Here is a 20,787-nt window from a genome sequence, read left to right as displayed (position 1 = left end):
GTCCCTTCCGCAGCTCCTCCTTAGTAGCTCATGCTTTGTCGGTGGGACGGGGTGGAGACCCTTTCGGCACTCTACGTCTGTCGGTCCCGGTCCCGCACATTTCCCTGCCGCGGCGAGGCACAACCTGTTACCAAGGTTGTTCCTCACGAGGCAAAGCCCCGGTGCCCTGGGTGCCAACATGGGAGACACCTGGGTGGCCGAGTGGCTTTGCGACCAGTAAGACCACTCGGGCATGTTGCTCAGGAGCCCCCTTGACACTCAAGCCGCTCTACGTCGACAAGCCTCGGTCCGCACATTTCCCCACTGCCGTTAGGTTCGACGCACTTCACGGAGCGGAGCCCCGTCGGCCCCGACACCGACCAGAGCTCCAGGACGGCAACAGGGGTGGTGAGTGGCCTTATGACCGGTAAGGCTCCTGAGGCTCGATGCTCAGGAGCCCCCTTTGACGTTTGAGCGGCTCTGCGTCGCCAAGACCCGGTCCCGCACATTTCCCAACCGTCGTTGCTTGCGACCGAATGGACAAACGCAGCTACGGTGTCAAGCCCTGCCACCCCTGATAACGACCGGATGTCCGTGGACGGCATCAAGGGTGGCAGGTGGCCTTATGACCGGTAAGGCCCCTGAGGCTCGATGCTCGGGTGCCCCCTTTTGACGCTCAAGTGGCCCCCATTTCATCGTGTTGTTTATGGCCTTGGGAAGCCGCGGGGCCTCCCCAGGTCCCGCGACGGTGCGACGCGCACCGACCGGAGCCCCCGAGCGCGGGGGGGGGTGTAGATCGCCCAAAGATGCAAGCAAGGTAAGATGTCAGAACGCCGAATGGATGCAGCAGAAGTTATGGAAGCATGCGTAAATGATATGATGGGCAGAGGTGTTCCCTGAACACTTGAAGTTCATGCGGCCAGTAGACACTCCCTAGAGCAGTGAACCCAAAAAAATACCTCACATAGCTTCTTCGTGCCTGAGGGGCGCCTCGTGAGGCCTGGCCCTCGGCGCGCACACCAGCACCGTAGTCGCCGCGGGTGACCCGCGCCACTTGTTTCTCGTTGCTTTATCTGACTCATCCTCCTAAGGACGGGGACCCAGTTCTTCGCAGTTTCTCCGCGGGGGCGGCGGCTGGCGTCATGCCCCGCGGCTTGGGGCACCTCCCTGCCCGCACCTCTTGGGCCAGTGCTCCGCCAGTGGGAGCCCTAGGGTCCGGCTCAAGGGGGACCCCCAGAGCGTTCCTTACTCCTGAAGGGGACTGGCACCTGGGGCGGACGCTTGAGGCACTTCCTTGAGGCACTTCCTCGATGGACGGGGACACGGTATGTAAGGCTCCGCGTAGGTGTTCGATCGACCTCCAAGGTCGTTGAGTAGCGTGACGGTGGCGGTCCCTCTCTATGGCGCGGGGAGGTCCCCCCCCCCCCCCGCGCGCTCGTGTTGCTCATAGATCTTCTTGCGATGGGCCTTCGCACGGAGTTGCTTGCTCCTACTGTCGCCGTTGGGTGGTCCCGGCATTGCCCGGTGGCCTCACGAAGTCCCTTGGTACCCTCACGTGTCTCCATCATCGTAGGTCGCCCGCGCCGATGCCTCCCCCCGCCCACTGGCTGCGCCTGAGGGAGCGCTCCCGCCTGGCCGCCCCGGGTTGTCGGGGACTGACCTGGTCTTGGTGATGCGCGTCGGTGTGTGCACCGAAGGTCCTTCCATTCTCTTCGCGCCCCTGGTGGTTGCCGGCATGTTGCGCCTCGAGGTCGGCCACCGGAATCTGGAGGAGGAGGAGGGAAGCACGCGACGCATCTCTCTCGGCCCCGCCCAACGCAGGACTAGCACGAGGTGCGAGCCCCTGGCGCCTGGCGCCTACGGCCTTGAAGAAGAGTGGGGTCGGATGGCTTTCTGGGCGATGGCCATCAGCTCCGTGATTTGGTATGCCCAGGCGTCGAAGCCCCCTTGCGTCGATCGATGGCGGAGCATCTCTCGCCATATGCAGCGTGTCGTGCGCGCCGAGGTCCCCCAAGTTGATGCGGCTCGTCGTGGATGTCGGGGGGCCGCCCAGCCGCCTTGCGCCTGGGTGGCGCGGGTGGTTGCGACGATGGAGATGTTGTTGATGATCTGGTACGAGATGCCTAGTACCACAATGCCGGTACACGTGCTTTCGGCTGCTGTGGTATGACGGTTGGAAGCCAGCTCGATGAGGGTCGAAGAAGCTTGTTGGGTGCCGGTCATCGGAGCAGCGGGGCTTAGGGAAGATGAAGCTCGGAGAATACCTTGACACGCCCCCTACCTGGCACGCCAAATTTTGGATTTTGGGCTCCGCAAAACCCTAAAGATTCGAAATCAGGTGCGTGTACAAAGATCTCTCGTGGGCTCGCCTCATCTAACTCACTACTCGCTGGGGATGGCACATAACTCACTCGATGGTGACGAAGGCACGGAACACGGCAGTTTACCCAGGCTCGGCCGCTGAGAAGCGTAATACCCTACTCCTGCTTTAGTGGATTGCCTCTCGTGGAGGTTGGTGGCTGAACTAGTATAGTGTTCCAGGGCCTCCGGAGGCTGGGTGGCCTTTGTGTGGTGCAGGTGGGCGAATGAATGAATCGCCTCCCTATGAAGTAACCTACTCTCTCTATATATAGTGGCGGCCCTGGTCCTCTTCCCTTATCGCTTCGGCGGGAAGGGATGCCGCAACGGCCCATTTTCCGGGGGGGGCAGGGGAACATGCTTCCCCTGTCCAAAAATAGTCTTCGCCTGCAAAGTGGTTGTCAGCGCCGCACGGACACGTCCAGGGATAACGTCCTCTTGCTGGCGGGCAGTGGTGGACTTGTTTCGCCAGAATGGAAACCTTTGGAGGATGTCTTGGGAACCCGCGTTCGTCCATGCTCCCTTTGCACTAAAGGGGAAACTGCACCGTCCTGATGTCTGTTGCTCGTATGTCCTTCCTCCGCGTCATCCTTGACTCCTGAGGCCGGGTCTCGCCTCGGAATATTTGCCACTCTAGAGGGGTCCTCGCGAGGCCCCCTGCAGGTCTTGATGTTGCTCCCCCTCGCGAGGCTTGGCCCCTCGCGAGGACCTTGCCTTGAGTTGTGTCGTGCCCGATTGTGCTTGCTTGATGAAGTGGGCCAGCCCTGGGCCACAGGCAGGCAGGTCTGGGTACCCCCATTTCCAGAATGCTGACAATATTAAATGTTGTTAAATATGGCAAGGGGTGAAGCACAAATTAATCTACCTATCTAGGCATTTTAAATGAGGCCGAAAACGACATATAGCATCTCTGAGATGACCTCGCGTGTTAAATTCTAAATCTGTCCAGATTTGTCCTAATCACATTTATTTTTGTTAAACCGCAAAACAAATTGGTTCACATGAAACTACATGTCGTTCTGGTCCATTTACATATATGGCTCATCTCCAACGAAGCTATGGTTAATTAACTACGACCTAAACCGTTTTTGACACGTTGGCACGCAAACCGATGCAAACAACATGTTTAAGTATTTTAATTAGGCATGAAAGTTGGAAATTATTAATGTACGCGAAATTCTAGCCAAATTACATATCTAACTTGTCGCAATCCGAAGCACGGATTAAAATCTACGGGCGTTTGAAAATATGCCGATTTTCTGAAATTAATAAATCTGAAACCTGAAAAAATAAAACTATCGGACCTAATCTACTAATACTGCACCTACGGCTCTAGATAGGGAAGTAGGGGGAGGCTCACCTTGGGCCAAGGCCCGAGGCTGGTCGGTGCAGACGCAGCGAGGCTGGGCTGGCTCTGCTGCTGGGCTCGGGGTTGAGGGGGCGGCCTGGAGAGGAGGACGAGGTGAGGCCTAGTCCAGGCGATTGGTGTAGCTGGGCCGACGCTGGCGTTGGGAGGCTGGCCCACGCAGGCGCTAGCGGGTGCTGGGGCTGTCATTTTCCCGTGCTCACCCACGAGCACCGGCCATGGCAGCGACGGCTAGAGGCGAGGGTGACGGCGGCTAGCATAGGAGTGACCGGGAAGGAATGGGGACGACCGGATCCGTCCATTCCCGGGCAAGCCAGAGCTTACGGTCGCCGACCGGAGTAGATCGTGCGGCGACGCCATGGGCTCGAGCGAGCTCCTACAAGGAAGACACATGAAATGGTGTGAGGGAGAGAGATGGAGAAGAGGGAGATCAGGCGAGGGGAGCTCCTGACGGCTCGTCGGCGATGGCGTTCCTGTGATCATTGACGAAGGGGAGGCGAGGCAGTGCTCGGAGCAGCTGCTCGTGGCCACAGGATCTCGGGCTTCTCCCGATCTAGATCAGGATCGCGGATGGAGCTACGGGCGGCGACAGTTTCGGTCTCGGATGGGCCTGCTCCGGGCCTCGGCGGGCCTGGGGGCTGAGGAGAGAGGACGTAGGAGAGGTGGCGGCTCGCTGTTGGGGTGCGGATCCCGAGGACGACGGCTATGGTTTCTAGATTTGGCCAGGGAGGGTCTATTTATAACAATGGAGCTAGTGTTAGCTATTTTTCGCCCTGATTTCGACCATAGGATCGGAATCGGACGGTCCCGATCGCGGGGACGGCTAGGTGGGCTGTGTAGAGTGGCTAGGCGGAGATGAGAGGGAATGTGCGGCCGGGCATGATATTTTTAAAACACCAAAAAACATCCGCCGACAAACCGATGACGGTGCCGCTGCGGTCGACCATTCGGGTATCAAACGGACTTCGAATGGGACAAAATTTGGCAGGCGGCCTATCTACACGCCAAGTTTCAACCCAATTCGAGAATATTTTATATACACTTTTAAAAATAATATATTTAGTGATGTCGCGGGCGCGTGCGTGGGTGGTTGGTCTCAAAATGGTCAACGACGATAACGGAGACAAACGTCTACTAATAATGGATGCAGGTTCTGAAAACTGACGGCAACTGAGTGCCGATGCAATGCGGATGATGCGAATGATGCGATGATGAATGCAACAAACAATCTCTTCGCACGATGGTAATGGAATAAAAGGGGAATCTTCTGGAGTGTCGGTCTCAGGCTGTCACACAATCCTAACGCAAAATGTCCATGTTCATCATGCTAGAGGCACGTTACAAATGAACAAACAATGTATTCAGATTCGTTGGATTTTTATGATCAATATTCATATATAAAAAAATTTCACCTCGCTTATGGTTTATTTTATATAATTTATCTAAGGTTTAATTATATTCTGAAATTTATTTAATTTCGAAATTAATAGTCAAAATGCTAAGTACACCTAGAAATTTACCTAGTGAGGCCACATAGTGGCTGGCTGGTGGGCCTTGTTGACTGGGTCAACAGCCCAGCTGGTAGAGACTCACTAGTGGGGTGAGTCAACTGCCCAACCAGCAGTTGACTGGTCCACGTTGATTGGTCAGCGGGTCTAGTAGGACCCGCATCTCACTATCTCTGGCTAGTTAATCGTTTTTATTTGAAACTAACAAGATTAGTTAGTGGCGTGGGGCCCATTCGTCACCGAGGGTTAGTGGATTCTAGTTAGTGGTTAACGACACCGCGTTAGGAGCGTCGCAAGGGGCGAGGCCGAGAACCGGCGACAACCATGTGCTCGATTCCAGTGTCTGTTCGGGACATCGTTTGGTCCTATGCGATCGTGGGGTCGTGCTGCATTGATAGATGGCAACGACCGACACTGTGATGGCCAGGAGCGAGCGCACCCTCGACAATTGTGGCGGCGCTGCACGGTGGTAGCGCAACACGAGCACGACGGGCAGCAAGGCGAGCACCACCAGCAACCGATAGCGACAGCAGCAGCGGTGCGGCGGCGAGCGCGACTGCAGGGTAACGGCAGCACATCGCAGCAGCAACAGCTAGCAATAATCAACAGCAATGGCTGCAGCGGCAGAGTAGTAGTGAAGCAGCAGTAGTAGTAGTAGCACAGCAGCGAGCGGGCAAAGCAGCAGCTGCAATAGGCGGACGAGTGCATGCGAGCGACATTAGTGAGCGAACGTTGACGAGCGCGAAATGCGGAAGGGGCGAGCGCAGTCATGCACGTCGAGCAACGGGGCAGCAGCGACAGGACGGGGATAGGGAGGCAGATGGCCCTAGCCTCACCGACGTTGCACAAAGGAGGGGACGCGCGAGGCTCGATGGAGCCGTCGAGGCGGTGATCGGTGACGAGGGTGACGGGGCGGTGGCCTTGGGGCAGCGCCCTCCTGGTGAGCGTGGCGTGGCGCAGCCACGGCCGACCGATGGTCGCCACGCCCTCTCGTGCCTCATGTAGCACGGGAAGGGGACGAGTTGGGGTGGGTTGGGCCGGATGGGTGAGCTTAGCCCATGGGAGAAACAGGGGGCTTTTCTTTTATTCATTTGTTTTGTAATAGTTTTAACACCGATTGGCTTTTGAATAAGTTTGTATTTTTAATAATTTAAATGGCATTCGAATAACAGTTTTGGCCTTTATTTTAAATCTTTTAGAGCATTTAAATACTCACAAAAATGTTGGTTTCATTTTGACAAATACTTAAAAAATATTACAATCCAACCATGATTTTAGTTTTCATTTTTGCAAAAATATTTAAACCACTTATTAATTGAATTTTGAAATTCAAAAGGAATTTGAAATGAGATACGATTCCAAAGATGATTGTAACGATCAAGATGCGGTCCTTTCCGATCTGGGGGTCGAGTCCCCGAATAGGAAAGAAGCGCATCTAAGCGTTTCGCAAGTAAGTAACATAGCACAAATAATAATAAAAGTAGACAATTCGGGATTCAACTGTCTTCTTATTAATAACTCAGAGTACAACACAGATACAAACAAAGGTAGTTCCGCTACGGACTACAAAACATGGAAAAATGCTATGCTACCCTGCTGCAGGCCCACGATCACGACCACGCCTCAGTCCTCTAGATAGTTCACGTAGAGGCAGTCTATCTCCTCGTCATACTGCCACGCCAGCTGGGTGGCGTCGGGATCATCTGTCTCTGGGGTACCTGTACCTGCTGGGAGTTTCGGAGGAATCCGTGAGCCATGGGAACTCAGCAGTCTAAGACCTTGGTGCCAGAACTAGCCATGTTATTGGGTAGGGTAAGGGAGAAGTGTATCAGGCTGCAGCAACCTATGCTTGATTAAGTGGCTAACTTACGCAAAGTAGAAGTGAAGGTGGTCTAAGCTAACGGTCGGGATTACTTGATCAGTAAGTGATCCTGTACACCTACCTACGGCATCCATAACCCCACCGTGTTCCCGATCGAAGAGAGATCTTCGAAGGGACAGTCACGGTTACGCACACAATTGGCAGTTTTATTAGTTTATGTTTAAGTTCTCTAATACCGGATGTTAACAAAATATTCCATGTTGCCACATAACCGCGGGCACGGCTTTCCGAAAGATTAAACCCTGCAGGGGTGCTCCAACTAGTCCATCACGAACGAACACAGGCCGCAAAGGCATCCTCTATCACGAATCTCGTGATCTCGTCGGATTCCTTAGAGGAAAACCTCAACTCTGGGGGAAACCAAAGCTTCACTGGGATTCCTATACGCAAGATATACCGCTAAGGTAAGACAAGGCTAGCAGGACTTCCCGACGTGTCGACGACCCCGATAAGAGCAGTGTATCTCAGTCTCAGGACACGCCGGATGGAACTAGCTACAAGTACCAAACCTCAAGTTTCCTTGTGGTGGCCCCGCACGCGGACCAGTTTGGACCAACACTCATGAGGAGCACTGCCCCGGGTTGTTGATTAAAGATCCTCGGGGTAGCTACTCCCTATGCAGATTATTATTAAGTTATTAGCAAATTAACACCAATGTTGGGTCCTGCCGGACAAGCCTTAGCACTACGCGATTTATCAAGGGGGTCCCCATAACAACCCCGAACGTGTTAGGAGCGATCATTATGGAATCAAACACCGGTAACCGGTAACTAAGGCGGCAATAACGGAACAAAGCACCCGGCAAAAGTCTAGGCCTCCCGTCATTTACCAAGTATATAGGTGCATTAAATAAATAACAGAATTTGATATAATGATATCAAGCTCATGTCATCACATGAGTGTAAAACACCTACAACTAGCAATGCTAACATTAGTAGTTGAGCAAGCCTACTTAGCCACACAAGTTTGCTAGGAAGGAGAACGGTGTTTGGGCTCATGGCATTTCAAGAGGCAATTTAATTTCAGTGGTAGGCAGCGAGCAATATGACATGGAAACGAAACTAACATAACAAGTCTAGAGATGGAATCAAGGTCATATCATCTTGCGTGTGGTATCCTCAGCTTGGAATGGTTCTGGTTTGTCCTGCACGTACTCTCCTGACTCCATGTATTCGTTCTCCGATCCCGGTGCTACCCAACATGAGAATAACAGCCAATGAACAGCAGCACCACAAGATGCAACAATCACATGATGCATGAGATGAAAATTGAGCATGCACCACTATTTCTAACACTAGCACATGCAAAATAAACTACTGCAAGTTTCTGGACAGAACTGTACACTAAGCTATTTTGACATGCATGAGCATGGCATGAACAGATGCGGCTCGTGAAAATGATGCAAAACCATATAAAGAACATTGCAAACGGAGCTACGGATCAACGAGAATCAACGAAACAAGATATGAAGCTCTACGTAGAAAAATCAACACCACACACTCAAATGGCACAAAGCTGGTATTCCCAAGTTGCCAAGACATGTATCATTCCAACATGAATGGAATGGAGCAAGGAAGAACACCACAACACTCCCTAAGCTCACACAATGGCCAAAATGACAAAACTACATAATCTGCCATAATCTGCATCTTAGCTCTTTGGGAGCTACATGCAACATAGCTACAGGTCTTCAAACACGACAAATAATATGTGTGGCTGTTGCCAACCAAGAACACTACAAGCACCAGCAATAATCACAGCAAAAGTAATTAAACTCTAGAAGATACAAGGCAACAAACTTTCCCAAAACCATCAGATCTCAGGGACTTAGTGAAAATTCCTGCACCTGAGTTTCTGTCTCTGTTCTGAAGCTTTTTGACAGCAATCAAAACACAACCTACTGGACTCCAAATGATTTGACATTTTACATGGAGCTTCACAAACTTACCGGGTTCAAAATCCTAGCACTGAACTAAGGCTAGTTCTCAACAGAATGACCAGCACATCCTCATCTATAGGGTAAGAAAATGTTTCCAGCATCCCAGACTTAGTGAAATTACAGATTTCTCTAATCTGGAATTTTCAGCCACATGCCCACTTTGTCTAGGCATAGTTTGCACACACATAAGACCAAGTGATAAATGACACCATTATGGTGTTGAGCAAAACCCCTACTACTATCACACAAAAGCTCATGCCCTTGGGCTCCACCTATTCCATGGAATCAAAGATCAAACTTGCAACAAATCTGAATATGCAACTCCATAAAGTATCCTATTAAGACAACAACTACAAAGGTTGAGTTCATGTGCACAATGACAAAGTGACATGGGGGTTTGAACCCCGTGTTTGGGTCATGCACATCAACTTCACAACCCCTACTATCAAGCTTCTCACACAAATATCATGTCATGCCCTCTCACATATGGACATGTGGAGGTGCAAGGCTTGCTTGTCAAGGTGGGATGCTACTCACACACACTCCTAGTACACATCACCCACAAGCACAACATACTCAAGGTCAACACTACACACTTACACATATGATCTTAGCTACCAACTAGAACAAGGTCAACTCCATATATAAACACACAACCTAGTGCAACAACACATGATAGCACCTACAACAAAGAAGAATCTACACAAGTTACCACTTCACTTGCTAGCTTTACCTAGGATAATCTACTAGGTAACACCACCATGCACACACAACATGTAAAGCTACTCCATATATATATGGCCTCACACACACATGCAATTCTCACAAGCCACACACTACATCACCTAACATAGATATAACAGCAAGAAAATAAAATAGAAACAAGATGCCATGACCACCTATGATTGTAACAGGAACTACAATAGCAAAGATGAAATAATATTGCAGCAAAGAGAAAAAACAAAAAAATGGGGGGAACTTCCTGGGATTCGAACCCCGTACTCCCTCTGGTAAACCAGAGCACCACTACCACTCTACTAGTCACCATGCACTCGACAGAGGAGGGGAACATGGCGGGTTAACCTCTCTGCTGCTGCTACTGCTATCAACCGAGAAAAAAATGAAATAAAAGGGGGGAGATGCACCACCGGGGATTCGATCCCTGCACCTCTAGAGAACAAATACAGACCACAACCACTGCGCTACAAATCGGCTACTGACAGAAGGAGGGGGTATTTCTAGGAATACCACCACATCCCCTGTCTCTGCACTGCACCTGCGCGCCAGAGACGCGCCGGCGACAGGGAAGGGCACCAGCTTCTCTGCTGCTGCTGCTGCGCCTCGACAGGGAGAACAAGACGCTATACTCCAGCCTATCGAACGTCTATACCTGCTGCTCTACGAGGAGGAAGTCTACCCTACTGCTACTCCTATTGCACACGACAGGAACAGCTCCAAAACTGCACCAACGTCTGCTACTACCGCACGGGCAGGGGCTTCGTGCAGCCTACTCGCCGGATCCAACGAGGGAGAAGGGAGGAAGAGGACCGGCTCACCTCGGGGAAGAAGGAGGAGCCGCTCGGTGGAGGAGGCGGGCCGGAGAGGAGGGAGGCGCGCGGGAGAAGGCCCTGCTGCCGGCTGATGTCGAACGGAGGTAGACGAAGCAGATCACCGGAGCCGACACCTTGACGTGCTCCTGGTCGGCGTTGTAGACGTCCCTCGACCTCACCAAGGACGAAAATGGGGCGCGGGCACCGTCCCCGTGCCCCTGGACATGGCCGCCGGCGCTGCTCGACGGAGTAGACGGGGTAGACGGCGGCGAGGGGTTCTCTCTCTCTGCTCCTACTCTACAGAGGACTTACCAGGGAGAGGGAGGAGAAAAGGAGGGAGGTGGCGGCGCCGCTGGGGGAAGGAGAGGGAACCCTAGGGAAGGAAGGTTCCCTCCCTCTTATATTACCTCGGGGGAGGCACTTGAGCCACAGGATCAAGCCATGGCGAATCGGTGGAGGAGGTGGAGTCGTACAGCATGACGTCGACGGGAGGAGGAAGAGGGACGCGGGGTGGGCTGCGCTGCGTGAGGGGGAGAGGAGGCACTGGGCCTCTCTGAGTGGGAGGAAGCCCACCAGAGAAGAAAATAGAGAAAACAGCCCTCGACATTTTATTATCTAATTAGATAAATTACTGAGAAAGGAAAAAGCCCACAGGACTAACTACTGATTATAAAATCAAAACAAAAATGCCCCTGGGCCTGAAAATACATAAGCTTTTAAAATAAAATGCAAAAGGAATTTTATGGGGCAATTAAATAAATACAAAAAAACAATTAATTATTCTGTTTTGTGATTTATATTCACCCTCAAGACCAAAATAAAACTCCACATCATCACAACATCATCTCCAGAATAACCTCTAAACACAAGACGTTTTAAAACAGCTTTTGGGAAGATGGAATTTTGGACATGAGATAATAGGAAAGGGAAAGGGTTTGAAATTGCAATGAGCTTTGAAAATACCAAGCAACCACTCCTACACACCACACACCATCAACACATGACATCAGCACATGAAATTACAAGGCCCACTCCAAGACATGGCAAGGTATAGAAGCAAGCACCCAAGGCATGGTAAGAATGGTATGACATGGATGCATGCATGCAAAAGAAGAAATACAAGGTGACACATGAAATCATACATGCATAGATAGCTCTCATGACAATGTCAAGGTGGTCCCACATGGAAGGTTAAAAAAAGGGAAAGTCTTACACTTGGGGCACTACAATGATCAAGCATTGTTTAGCAAAATGAATTAGCTTAATCTTGATGATCAATGTAGCTTGATTACATGGGTTACTGTAGCTGTTAACCACGAGTGTTACAATAGCTAGGTAATAATCTACATAGAGATGCTTGATGTTTTGTTCCATTAGGCTTGTGCACTATGATTGGAAAAGAAGGTAAACTTCTATGTTTCAATAAATAATAAGGCCCATGTCTAGTTGAAAGAATACTCACGTTTTTTATTGGGGAAGAGTACATACTTACAAGTAAAGATCTTGCCAAACAATGCACCTCTACATAAAATTTTGTGTCATTTTGAAAATAAAAATTAAAAAGATAGGACGAGAGTACAAGCGGCAAATCATATTGCCAGCATGAATTGGCGAGTGAGCAAATACGTGCCCCACGGGACTCTTGGGTGGTCCATAGTGGAGACACCGACTTTCTTCATTCTTCTTTTTTCTTTTTTTCTTTCTTCCTAATTGTTTTTGGTTCTCTTTGTGCGATTTTCCATGTGTTTTGTTTATCCTTTTCCATTTTATGTTATGTTAATCATTATTTTTATGCACTATTATTATTATTAAAACATGAACATTGTTTTAGTATCACCATTTTCAAAATTTTGTGAACATCTCCAAAATACAGATACATATTTCATAATATGACATCGGCATTTCCTACTAATTCATGAAACTTTTCAATAAATGTTTTACCATTATTGGTGAACATTTTCTAAATATAAAAATATATTTTTTGTAAACATATGAATTTTTATTTGAAGCCACGTTAAGAGAGTGTCTTATTTAAATACATTAATTGGAGATTTTAAGAAGGAACATGATAATAGATGGTACTAGCCCGTTTGGGCTAAGGGTGCGCGATTGACCGATATTAGGCGCAACGGGCATGCCATAGGAGGTTTCAATGCAAGCTGCGTCCAGACTGAATCGAGGGGCAGGCAATCCCTATTTGGCGCCTGTTAGTTCGATTTCTGCAAACCGGCGCCTGCAGCACACCCAGCTCCGATGTTACTGGGCCGGTCCATGTATCTGTTTTCTTTTTCTGTTTAAAAGTAAAAAATAGGTGCGCACGCAAATTTCGAACCCACGATCTACACATTGACTAGTTGATAGACCAAAACAACTAGGCTAAATAATGACTAGTGCTTAATAACTTATTTCCTTATTTTTATTTTCAATTGCGGTCGCGGAAACTTCTCCAGTTGTGGGAAGCTTCCCAAACCGGCTTTTTATGTTCGCTGGTCATTATCCGGTGCGGTTTTATACCTTTTTTTCTTTTGTTTTTATATAAATTTGTGTTTGTTTTAAAATCAATGTTTTTTATTTATAACGTTTATAAAAATATGACGAACTTTTCTCAAAATCAACTAACTTTTTTCCAAATGCTATGAAATTTTCAAAGTCAATGAACTTTTTCCAAATTTGATGAACTTGTTTTATAATTCAATAACCTTTTGTAAAAAATCCATGAACATTTTCTAAAATTGGGTGAAGTTTTTAAAATTCAGGGAACTTTTTATAAAATTCCACGAACTTTTTCTAAAAGCGAATGAAAATTTTTCGAATTCAATGAACTTTTTCAAAATTGATGATTTTTCTTTAATTCGATGAAATTTTCTCAAAATCGATGATTTTGTTTTTTCAAATTCAATGAACTTTTTTCCACATGCTCTTTTTTCTTTTTTGTGTTTTTTTGCAAATTCATAAACTCTTTGAAAGTTTGTGAACCTTTTCAAAACAAAATGAACTTCCCTTGAATATGCGTTTTTCTTTTGCATGTTGCCGAACTTAATTTGAAATCTATGAACATGATTTCAAATAATTGAAAAATCAAAACGTTATAGTGTAGTGCGCAGTAAATATCGCGTGTACATTTCTGTTCTGCTAAGTTCCGCTGCAAAAACAGACTAACACTATGTTGGTGGAGTGGTAAGCTTCTCGGTAGGGAAGCCCGAAGGCGTGAGATCGAATCCTGGTCATTTGCCAATTTTTGCGGGTTTTTTCCTCTTGCAGCACGTTCGTGGGCCGGCCCACCCAAAAGCTGTTGTGAGCCCGCCAGTTACGTTCTGCAACGTTGAATGTGCACAATAGGAGGTCCCCAAGTGGCATGCACCGACGCATCTATAAATTGCCCACGAGCTAGCTTTAGCTGTCCCATCTGTTTGGTTAAAAAGTCCTACGACCCTAGTCCCTACCCGTTTGGTTCTAGGGATTAAACATGGACTATAGGTTATTAAATGACATGCTAAAAGATCATGTTACCCCTAATAACAGACTAGAAATTATTAAATGACATATTAAAAACCGGAACACTGTTGGAAAAAGTCTCAAAAAGAATCCCCCTCAGGATCTTCTTTCTTTAGTCCTAAATGCCCACTTTTGATCCCTAAAAGTCCTTCATGTTTGATTTAGATGGGACTAAAAGAGACTTTTTTAATCTCTACATCAAAAAGTCTCTGTAAATAAACACCATCTAAGAAGAGATACACAAACCCACCCTCTAAGAAGAGATACACAAACTTTGAAATTCGGAGTAAGCAAAGCATGCATACCTACCTACCATAATGTGCACGGCACTTTAAGTGGGGATGATCATGCATGGTCATCATCGCCAATTCATCACTACTACTCTTATTGTCTAACTTGGGACCAAACCGAACTACCAGTAGTTAGCAACTAAGAAATGACAAAAGTGTAGTGGAGTATCTCCAAGTCATTCCAACACAAAAAGAGAGTGACAACACACGGCACCAATCATGATTCACCTAGATTAATTGGCACACAAAAGCAACCACTAAGTTATTTTTTTCAGGGGAGTAAGTTCTTTTTTTTGCTAGACAGTGACGTAATTAAAAAAAACAAGAATCAAAATGGACCCAACCCATGCAAGTCGTCCATGTCCCCATGTGGTGGGTTTGGCCTTTGGGCCTACTCGATCATTATTCTCTTTCGTTGCCTGCTACCCTTGTAATTCACATCAACATCATCCACAACAACAACATCCCCTCAAAAAAAAACACAAGAATGAGGGAAACTAATCTTCCCTCCCCAAAAAACAGAAATTTAACACTAAGACCTTGTTTGGTACTAGTGTTTTTAAAAAGATTGGTGGGGATAATCCCCCAAGGGATTGGGTGAAACCCCAACCTTCATCCAATCCCTTCAAATCCCCATTTATCCCCAATACACTAGGTAGGGGTAGTGTATTGGGTATTGAGAAAAATGCACTATAATTTAGGTATTTGAGGGGAAATGTGGGGATGAAACATGTCAAACACACTAGAACCAAATGGTGTTATGGGATATGTGTGGATTGAGGGGTTTGACCGGAATAATCCCCACAAATTCCCTAAAATACACTGGTATTGGTACTAGGGTTTTTGAGGAGATTGATGGGGATAATCCTCACAGGGATTGGGTGGGGTTTCATCCAATTCCTTCAAATCCCCATTTATCCTCAATCCACTAGGTAGGGGTGGTGTATTGTATATTGAGACAAATGCATTAGAATTTAGGAATTTATGAGGAAATGTGGGGATGAAACATGTCAAATACACTAGAACCAAATGGTGTTATAGGATATGTGGGGATTTAGGGGTTTGACCGGGATAATCCCCACTAATTTTCTAAAATACACTAGTACCAAACAAGGCCTTATTGGTAATTAAATGTGGTCGTGTACTTTATGAGATGCAATATATGCGCTTAAATAGTATAATCCTGCATGATTAACCAGGTTGATCACATGAGAAAATTGATGGGGAAGGGACAAGTGTAGGGTAGCTAGCACAATGAAGTGCTGGATGTCCCAACAACAATGTCATCCAAGAAAGCACATTATATTCGCTCCAAGATGAGCTAGCCAGCCAGCGTATTATACACAAAAGGCCAGGCCAGCAACAACAGCATCGGACCGCATATAACAAGTATGTGAATATATAATATGTGATGAAATGAATCAACAGCAATGTCACGTTGGCTAGGCCAAATCAAGAGACAAGCATAAAGACAATCATCTTCCTTTCTTTCTTTCATTCCTCCTAGGCCTGCATTGTCTGTATAGTATATGTGGATTCTTTTCTCCCACACGGAGGAGTACAAATGGAGCTAGCAGTAACAATATTGTGCTAAATAAATAAATTAACAATGTCGATCTTGTCTCACAACGGAAAAGAGGGTGCTAATTTGGGAACGATGAACAATGTAGTATATATGAGATTACTGTTAATTAAGCGGTATTTTTTATAGAAAAAAAATCCATGAGAAAAATGCATGTAGGACTAGCTGCTAGAGTCATGTACCAAATGCTGGTATGGCCTATTGGTATGGTGAGAGAGAGAGAGAGAGAGATGACGGGGAGAGGTTGAGATGGACATGTCGCTTACTCCTTCCATTCCATTCCATGGTGGTTGGGCTTCTCTTTCTGGTTGGGCGCGGGCGGTGCTATCTTTTCTCATTTTTTTTCCCTTTCCTTTCTTTTCTTGATACGTGAGGAGTGAGTAGAGGGAGGCGGAGGAGTTCTTGTCCTTTTCGCGTGCTCTTCCTTCCCATCGCATCTTTCTTTCCTGGCAGCCTTTTGATCATGGATGGACTGGATGGGTGGCACTAGTCACGAACCGAACGGCGCCCGGTGGGGTGTCCCCTTCCGCCGCCGACCCTGGGGCCGCGCGCCGTTCTTGCTGCCGCCGGCCTCGGTCTCGGTCTCGGCCTCACTGCCGCCGTCGACATTGCCGACGACGGTCGCCCCGTGCCCGTGCCCATGCGTCTTGGTGTCCACCAACTGCATGCGTGAGCGTGACACGGAGGAGAAACGGATTAAACGTGACCGAACCAAACGAACGAACGAACGGCATTGGCATTGTGCTGTGCCGAAAAGAAAAGAATAACTGAAAGAAGGGAAATCATGCGATTTATCTTGGAGAGAGCGAGCAGAAAAGAAGGGAAGGGAAGGGTCGGTGTACCTTGCATCCGAGGGAGCAGAAGCGGAACGGGTCGAGCAGCGCACGGCCGCAGATCTCGCAGTTGTAGGGGGACGCGGCGGCCTTCCCCGCTGCGGCGCCGGCGCCGCGCGGCTGGGGCCGCTCGTTGAGGAAGAGGACCCTGGCGCTGTTGATGACGTAGGTCTGGACGCCGGCGATGTCGAGGACGTCCTCCACCTCCGTGACGCGCACCACGTCGTGGTAGGAGGACCGCCGTATCTGCTTTCCGAACCCAATGCCGGCCAAGAAACAGAGGAGGGGTCATTCAAAACGCAACCTTTTTCCTTCTTTCCCAATCAATCAATCAATCAACAAGAGAAGAGAAGAGAAGAGAAGAGAAGAGAAGGAGTGGCATTGGCACCTGGATGACCCGGTGCGCCGCGTGGCGGTGGGAGCGGCAGTAGTAGCAGAATGCGGCGGGCGTGGCGCGGCAATCGATGCAGAACATGTTGCACTCGTTGCGCGGGGAGCCCGGGTGCGCCGCGCAGGCCAGGAAGAAGCGGGTGCCCAGGAGCGCCTCCAACCAGCCGGGCACGCCGGACCCCGAGCTGTCGTCCTCGGACGCGGGCGGCGCCACCCGCCGCATCATCATGCCCACGACCACGGCAATGACCAAGAGCGACCCGAAGCCAGGCAATGCCGCTGCGCTAATTAACAGGGGGAGGGGGGAGGAGAAGGGGGGGAAGAGGAAAGAGAAGCAGGAGTAGCGTTTGGTGTTTGGTTTGGTGGCTTCCCTCCCTCCCTCCTTGTTCGTTTCCTCGGCGTGTTAATTGGCGTGCGTTGCCTTCTCCGCTCGCTGGCTCGCTCTCCCGCACTCTGTTTCTCTCTCTTTCTTGGATGGATGGATGGATGGATGGTCACGTGCGGCGCGACTGCTTGATTGCTCCCTCTTCCCACCCCCCCCCCCCCCCCACCCCCTCCCAGCAAGCAGCCAAGCAGTAGAGTACTACTAGTGATGACACTGTAGAAGAAGTAGCAGTGCTATCTATATATGCAATGTCGGCGAGCAGATGAAGCTGAAAGTAAAACTGGTCAGTCAGGAAGAGAAAAGCAGAAATTTCCACCAACATCACACTCATCGATGTGGATTCTTCTCCCTATCCTTCCTTGTAGCAGCAGCAGCAGGTCATGGTCGAGGGAGGGTCGTGTGATCATGATTGGATACCGATCCCTATGCTATGCATCTTCTCCTCCTTCTCTTGCGTCTTGGTAGGAGTAGTACCTATATACATATATACTACTGTATGTAGTATGTATACACGTGCAATGCACGTCGTGACAACGTGGTTTTGGTAAAAGAAAGTACGTCATTGAACTGCTAATAGACTCGAGAAAAAAGAAAAGAAAATGTAATGATGTACATATGGTGATATTAGTTAATATTGTAAAAGTGGGAATTGGCATTTAGAACAAAAACCTGTAGTGTATTAGAAAAAAACATGTAGTGTTAGTTTAAAAAAAGATAAATACACTAGCAGTCACTCAAGTTGAGCGTGTAGCCCACTACGGTCTTTGAACTTTAGAATACGCTCAATACGAGTTGCAGTGATTATACGGTCACTCGTTCATCGTAGAGGTCCCTATTTTGTTCCGTTGATTGGTCAAAATAGTCTTCTGGCCCTACCACAGCACTCCGCCATCGTCCCCTCGTGCGCGCCGCCGCCGCTGCCCAGCTCCAGCAACACCGTCTACTACGTTGCGGCCAACACCAGCTCGTCGGCCTACAACTCCTCCGCATCGCCCGTCGCGCCGTACCTCATCTTCTCGCAGGTCTCGGGCGTAGCGGGGTTCCTCTGTAGCGTCGGCGGCGGCGTCCCCGTGTTCGTCTGTTGGCTGTCGGCGGTCCCGGGGCAGCTCAGGCGGGTGTACAGGGGGCCCGACCACCTCCTGGATGTTGTCGGACGCGTTCAGGCGCGGTTTGTCGGCCGCCCCGGCGGAGGGAGGAGATGGAGGACGGGGCGTCGGCGGCGTCCCCGTGTTCTTCTGTTGGCCGCCGACGGTCTCGGGGGCAGCTCATGCGGTTGTACAGGGGGCTCAATTAGCTCCTGGACATCGCCGGTCGCATTCAGGCGCGGGCTGTTGGCAGCCACGACGGATGGAGGAGGCGGAGGAGGGGGCAGGGGCAGCGGCGCGGCCGCCTGCGCTGCCGTGAGCCGGATCTTCGGCGGTAGCTGGTGTCGCGACGTGCTGACGGGAGGCGGCGGGTCAATGATGGAGATGAAGCTGATGCTTATACCGGCGCGGGCGGCATGTCGGGGTCGTTGGGGTCGTGGAGGAGCAGGAAGCTGAGGGACAGCTTCTGCATCCGGTGCTGGTGTCGGCTTCGGCCCGCGGCGGAGGCGGCGGCGGAGTGGCTTGGTCTCCGTCGAGGAAGAGGAAGAAGAAGACGACGACGCGTGCTGCTTCTGCATCCGAAGCAGGCCCCTCCACCTCCTGGCCAGAACCTTGGGCTCCTCCGTCGCCTGCTCCGCCTTTACCACCGCATCCTTGGTCGCCTCCGCCCTCGGTGTCTCCTACGACCTGGGCGTCTCGGGCTGCTGCGTTGTCGGCGCGGGGCGAGCGGAGGCCGCATGGCCGTCACCGCCGCCTCCGAGGAACTACCGCTCGAAGACGGGAGGCGGAGCGTCACGAGCTTGCCCCCGGAGAAGAGCTCGTCGGCGGGAAGCATGGTGGACACGCCCGAGCAATCGGCGAGGAGGAACTCGAAGTCGGCGCTAACCTTCCCCGCTCCCCCACCTCCTCCAGCGTCCCTGCCACCGCCGCACCCGCCAACGTCCTCGAGGCTGAAGGAGACGCGTAGGGCGAGCCACTGCATCACGGCCGATGACGGCGGCAAGGGAGGCGGCGGCGGTGGGGCCGGGGGCACGACCCCGTAGTGGAGGCCATCGATCGGATCGAGGCGGCGCGGGGTTCGTTGCTGCGCGTGTGGCGAGATGGGAGCCCGAGCGAGTTCTCTTCTCTTCTTCCTCGCTGCCATCTGCGAGGCGCTGGGCGGCGTCGGCGGCGTGCACGAGGAAACGATGGTGGGGAGCGGTGGGAGGGCCAAAGACTATTTTGACCAGTCAACGGTACAAAATACGGAGCTATACGATGAACCAATGACCGTATAATCACCACAACTCGTATTCAATGACCGTATTAAGTGTATTGTGAAGTTCAGTGACCATAGTGTGCTTTACACTCAACTTTAGTAATTGTTAGTATATTTATCTCTTTAAAAAACTGCAGGGTACTTTTTCTTTTTCTCCGCTCGTCTCCGATCAATCTTGTGTGGGCTCAAATCGTCATGCGCAAGTGGCAACATGGCCCATTAGGCACAAGATGGGGCTTCTTTTTTCTGAATGGGGCCATGTGATTGTTCTTGAACATAGTAGAACCAGCAGCTATCTACTGTTCATGGCGAATCCTGTTTACCTTAGCCGTTGGGTTCAGGAGACCGGCGGTTACGATTGATCCTATTGGTCCAATTCAAAACTGATACACTATATAGAAGTATACATATAGATATATAGACAGAGAGAAAGAGAGGGGTTTGGGGTGACATTCTGACACAAGATGAAGTTGGTGTTGTTGTGGCATGGACCGCTTTGCTTTCCTGCTGCTGGCCAGGCCCAGGTATACAAAGTTGCTTTGATGCTGCCGTAAAGCGAGCTAGCGCTTCCATGCATTCCTTCATTCAGCTAAGTAAAAGCAACCAAGACACATCACACATACAGTGATCGGGTTAAAAGGAAAAGGAAAGAGCGGCTGGCTTTCAGCAGGATTTATCGGGTTTCTTTCTTTCTTTTCTTCCCGGTAATCACATTCCACATGCTGTGTTGCTCATCCTTGACGGAAGCCTATGCTTCCAAGCAAGCAGAACCAGCTTGCTCAGTTTGTCCATTCATGCCTGCCTGTCTGCCTTCCTTCCTTTCGCACTAGCTGTCTCTTCAACAACTTGTATGCCCTAATAAGCATTTTTCTTTCCTTAATACTCTT

General features: G+C 49.8%; 1 protein-coding gene and 1 pseudogene across 2 annotated transcripts; both read right to left on the bottom strand.

Moving 5' to 3' along the window:
- Positions 1-15,833: 15,833 nt before the first annotated feature.
- On the bottom strand, positions 15,834-17,666 carry LOC123409651 (protein RGF1 INDUCIBLE TRANSCRIPTION FACTOR 1-like). 2 transcript variants are annotated; one of them, XM_045102507.1, is made up of 3 exons: positions 17,171-17,666; positions 16,792-17,031; positions 15,834-16,610 (listed from the first exon to the last, which is right to left on the bottom strand). In XM_045102507.1, exons 1-3 carry the CDS (start codon positions 17,399-17,401, stop codon positions 16,440-16,442), a joined length of 642 nt encoding a protein of 213 aa, XP_044958442.1. In that variant the 5' UTR covers positions 17,402-17,666; the 3' UTR covers positions 15,834-16,439. The 2 variants fall into 2 exon arrangements, with proteins under 2 accessions (XP_044958442.1, XP_044958443.1); XM_045102508.1 differs by having other exon boundaries at positions 16,792-17,028; positions 17,171-17,662.
- Positions 17,667-18,212: 546 nt separating this feature from the next.
- On the bottom strand, positions 18,213-20,177 carry LOC123410080 (annotated as a pseudogene).
- Between the last annotated feature and the right edge of the window lie 610 nt (positions 20,178-20,787).

Source organism: Hordeum vulgare, chromosome 7H (assembly GCF_904849725.1).
Source record: "Hordeum vulgare subsp. vulgare chromosome 7H, MorexV3_pseudomolecules_assembly, whole genome shotgun sequence".
NCBI lineage: Eukaryota > Viridiplantae > Streptophyta > Magnoliopsida > Poales > Poaceae > Hordeum > Hordeum vulgare.
This window is presented reverse-complemented; position numbering and strand designations above follow the sequence as displayed.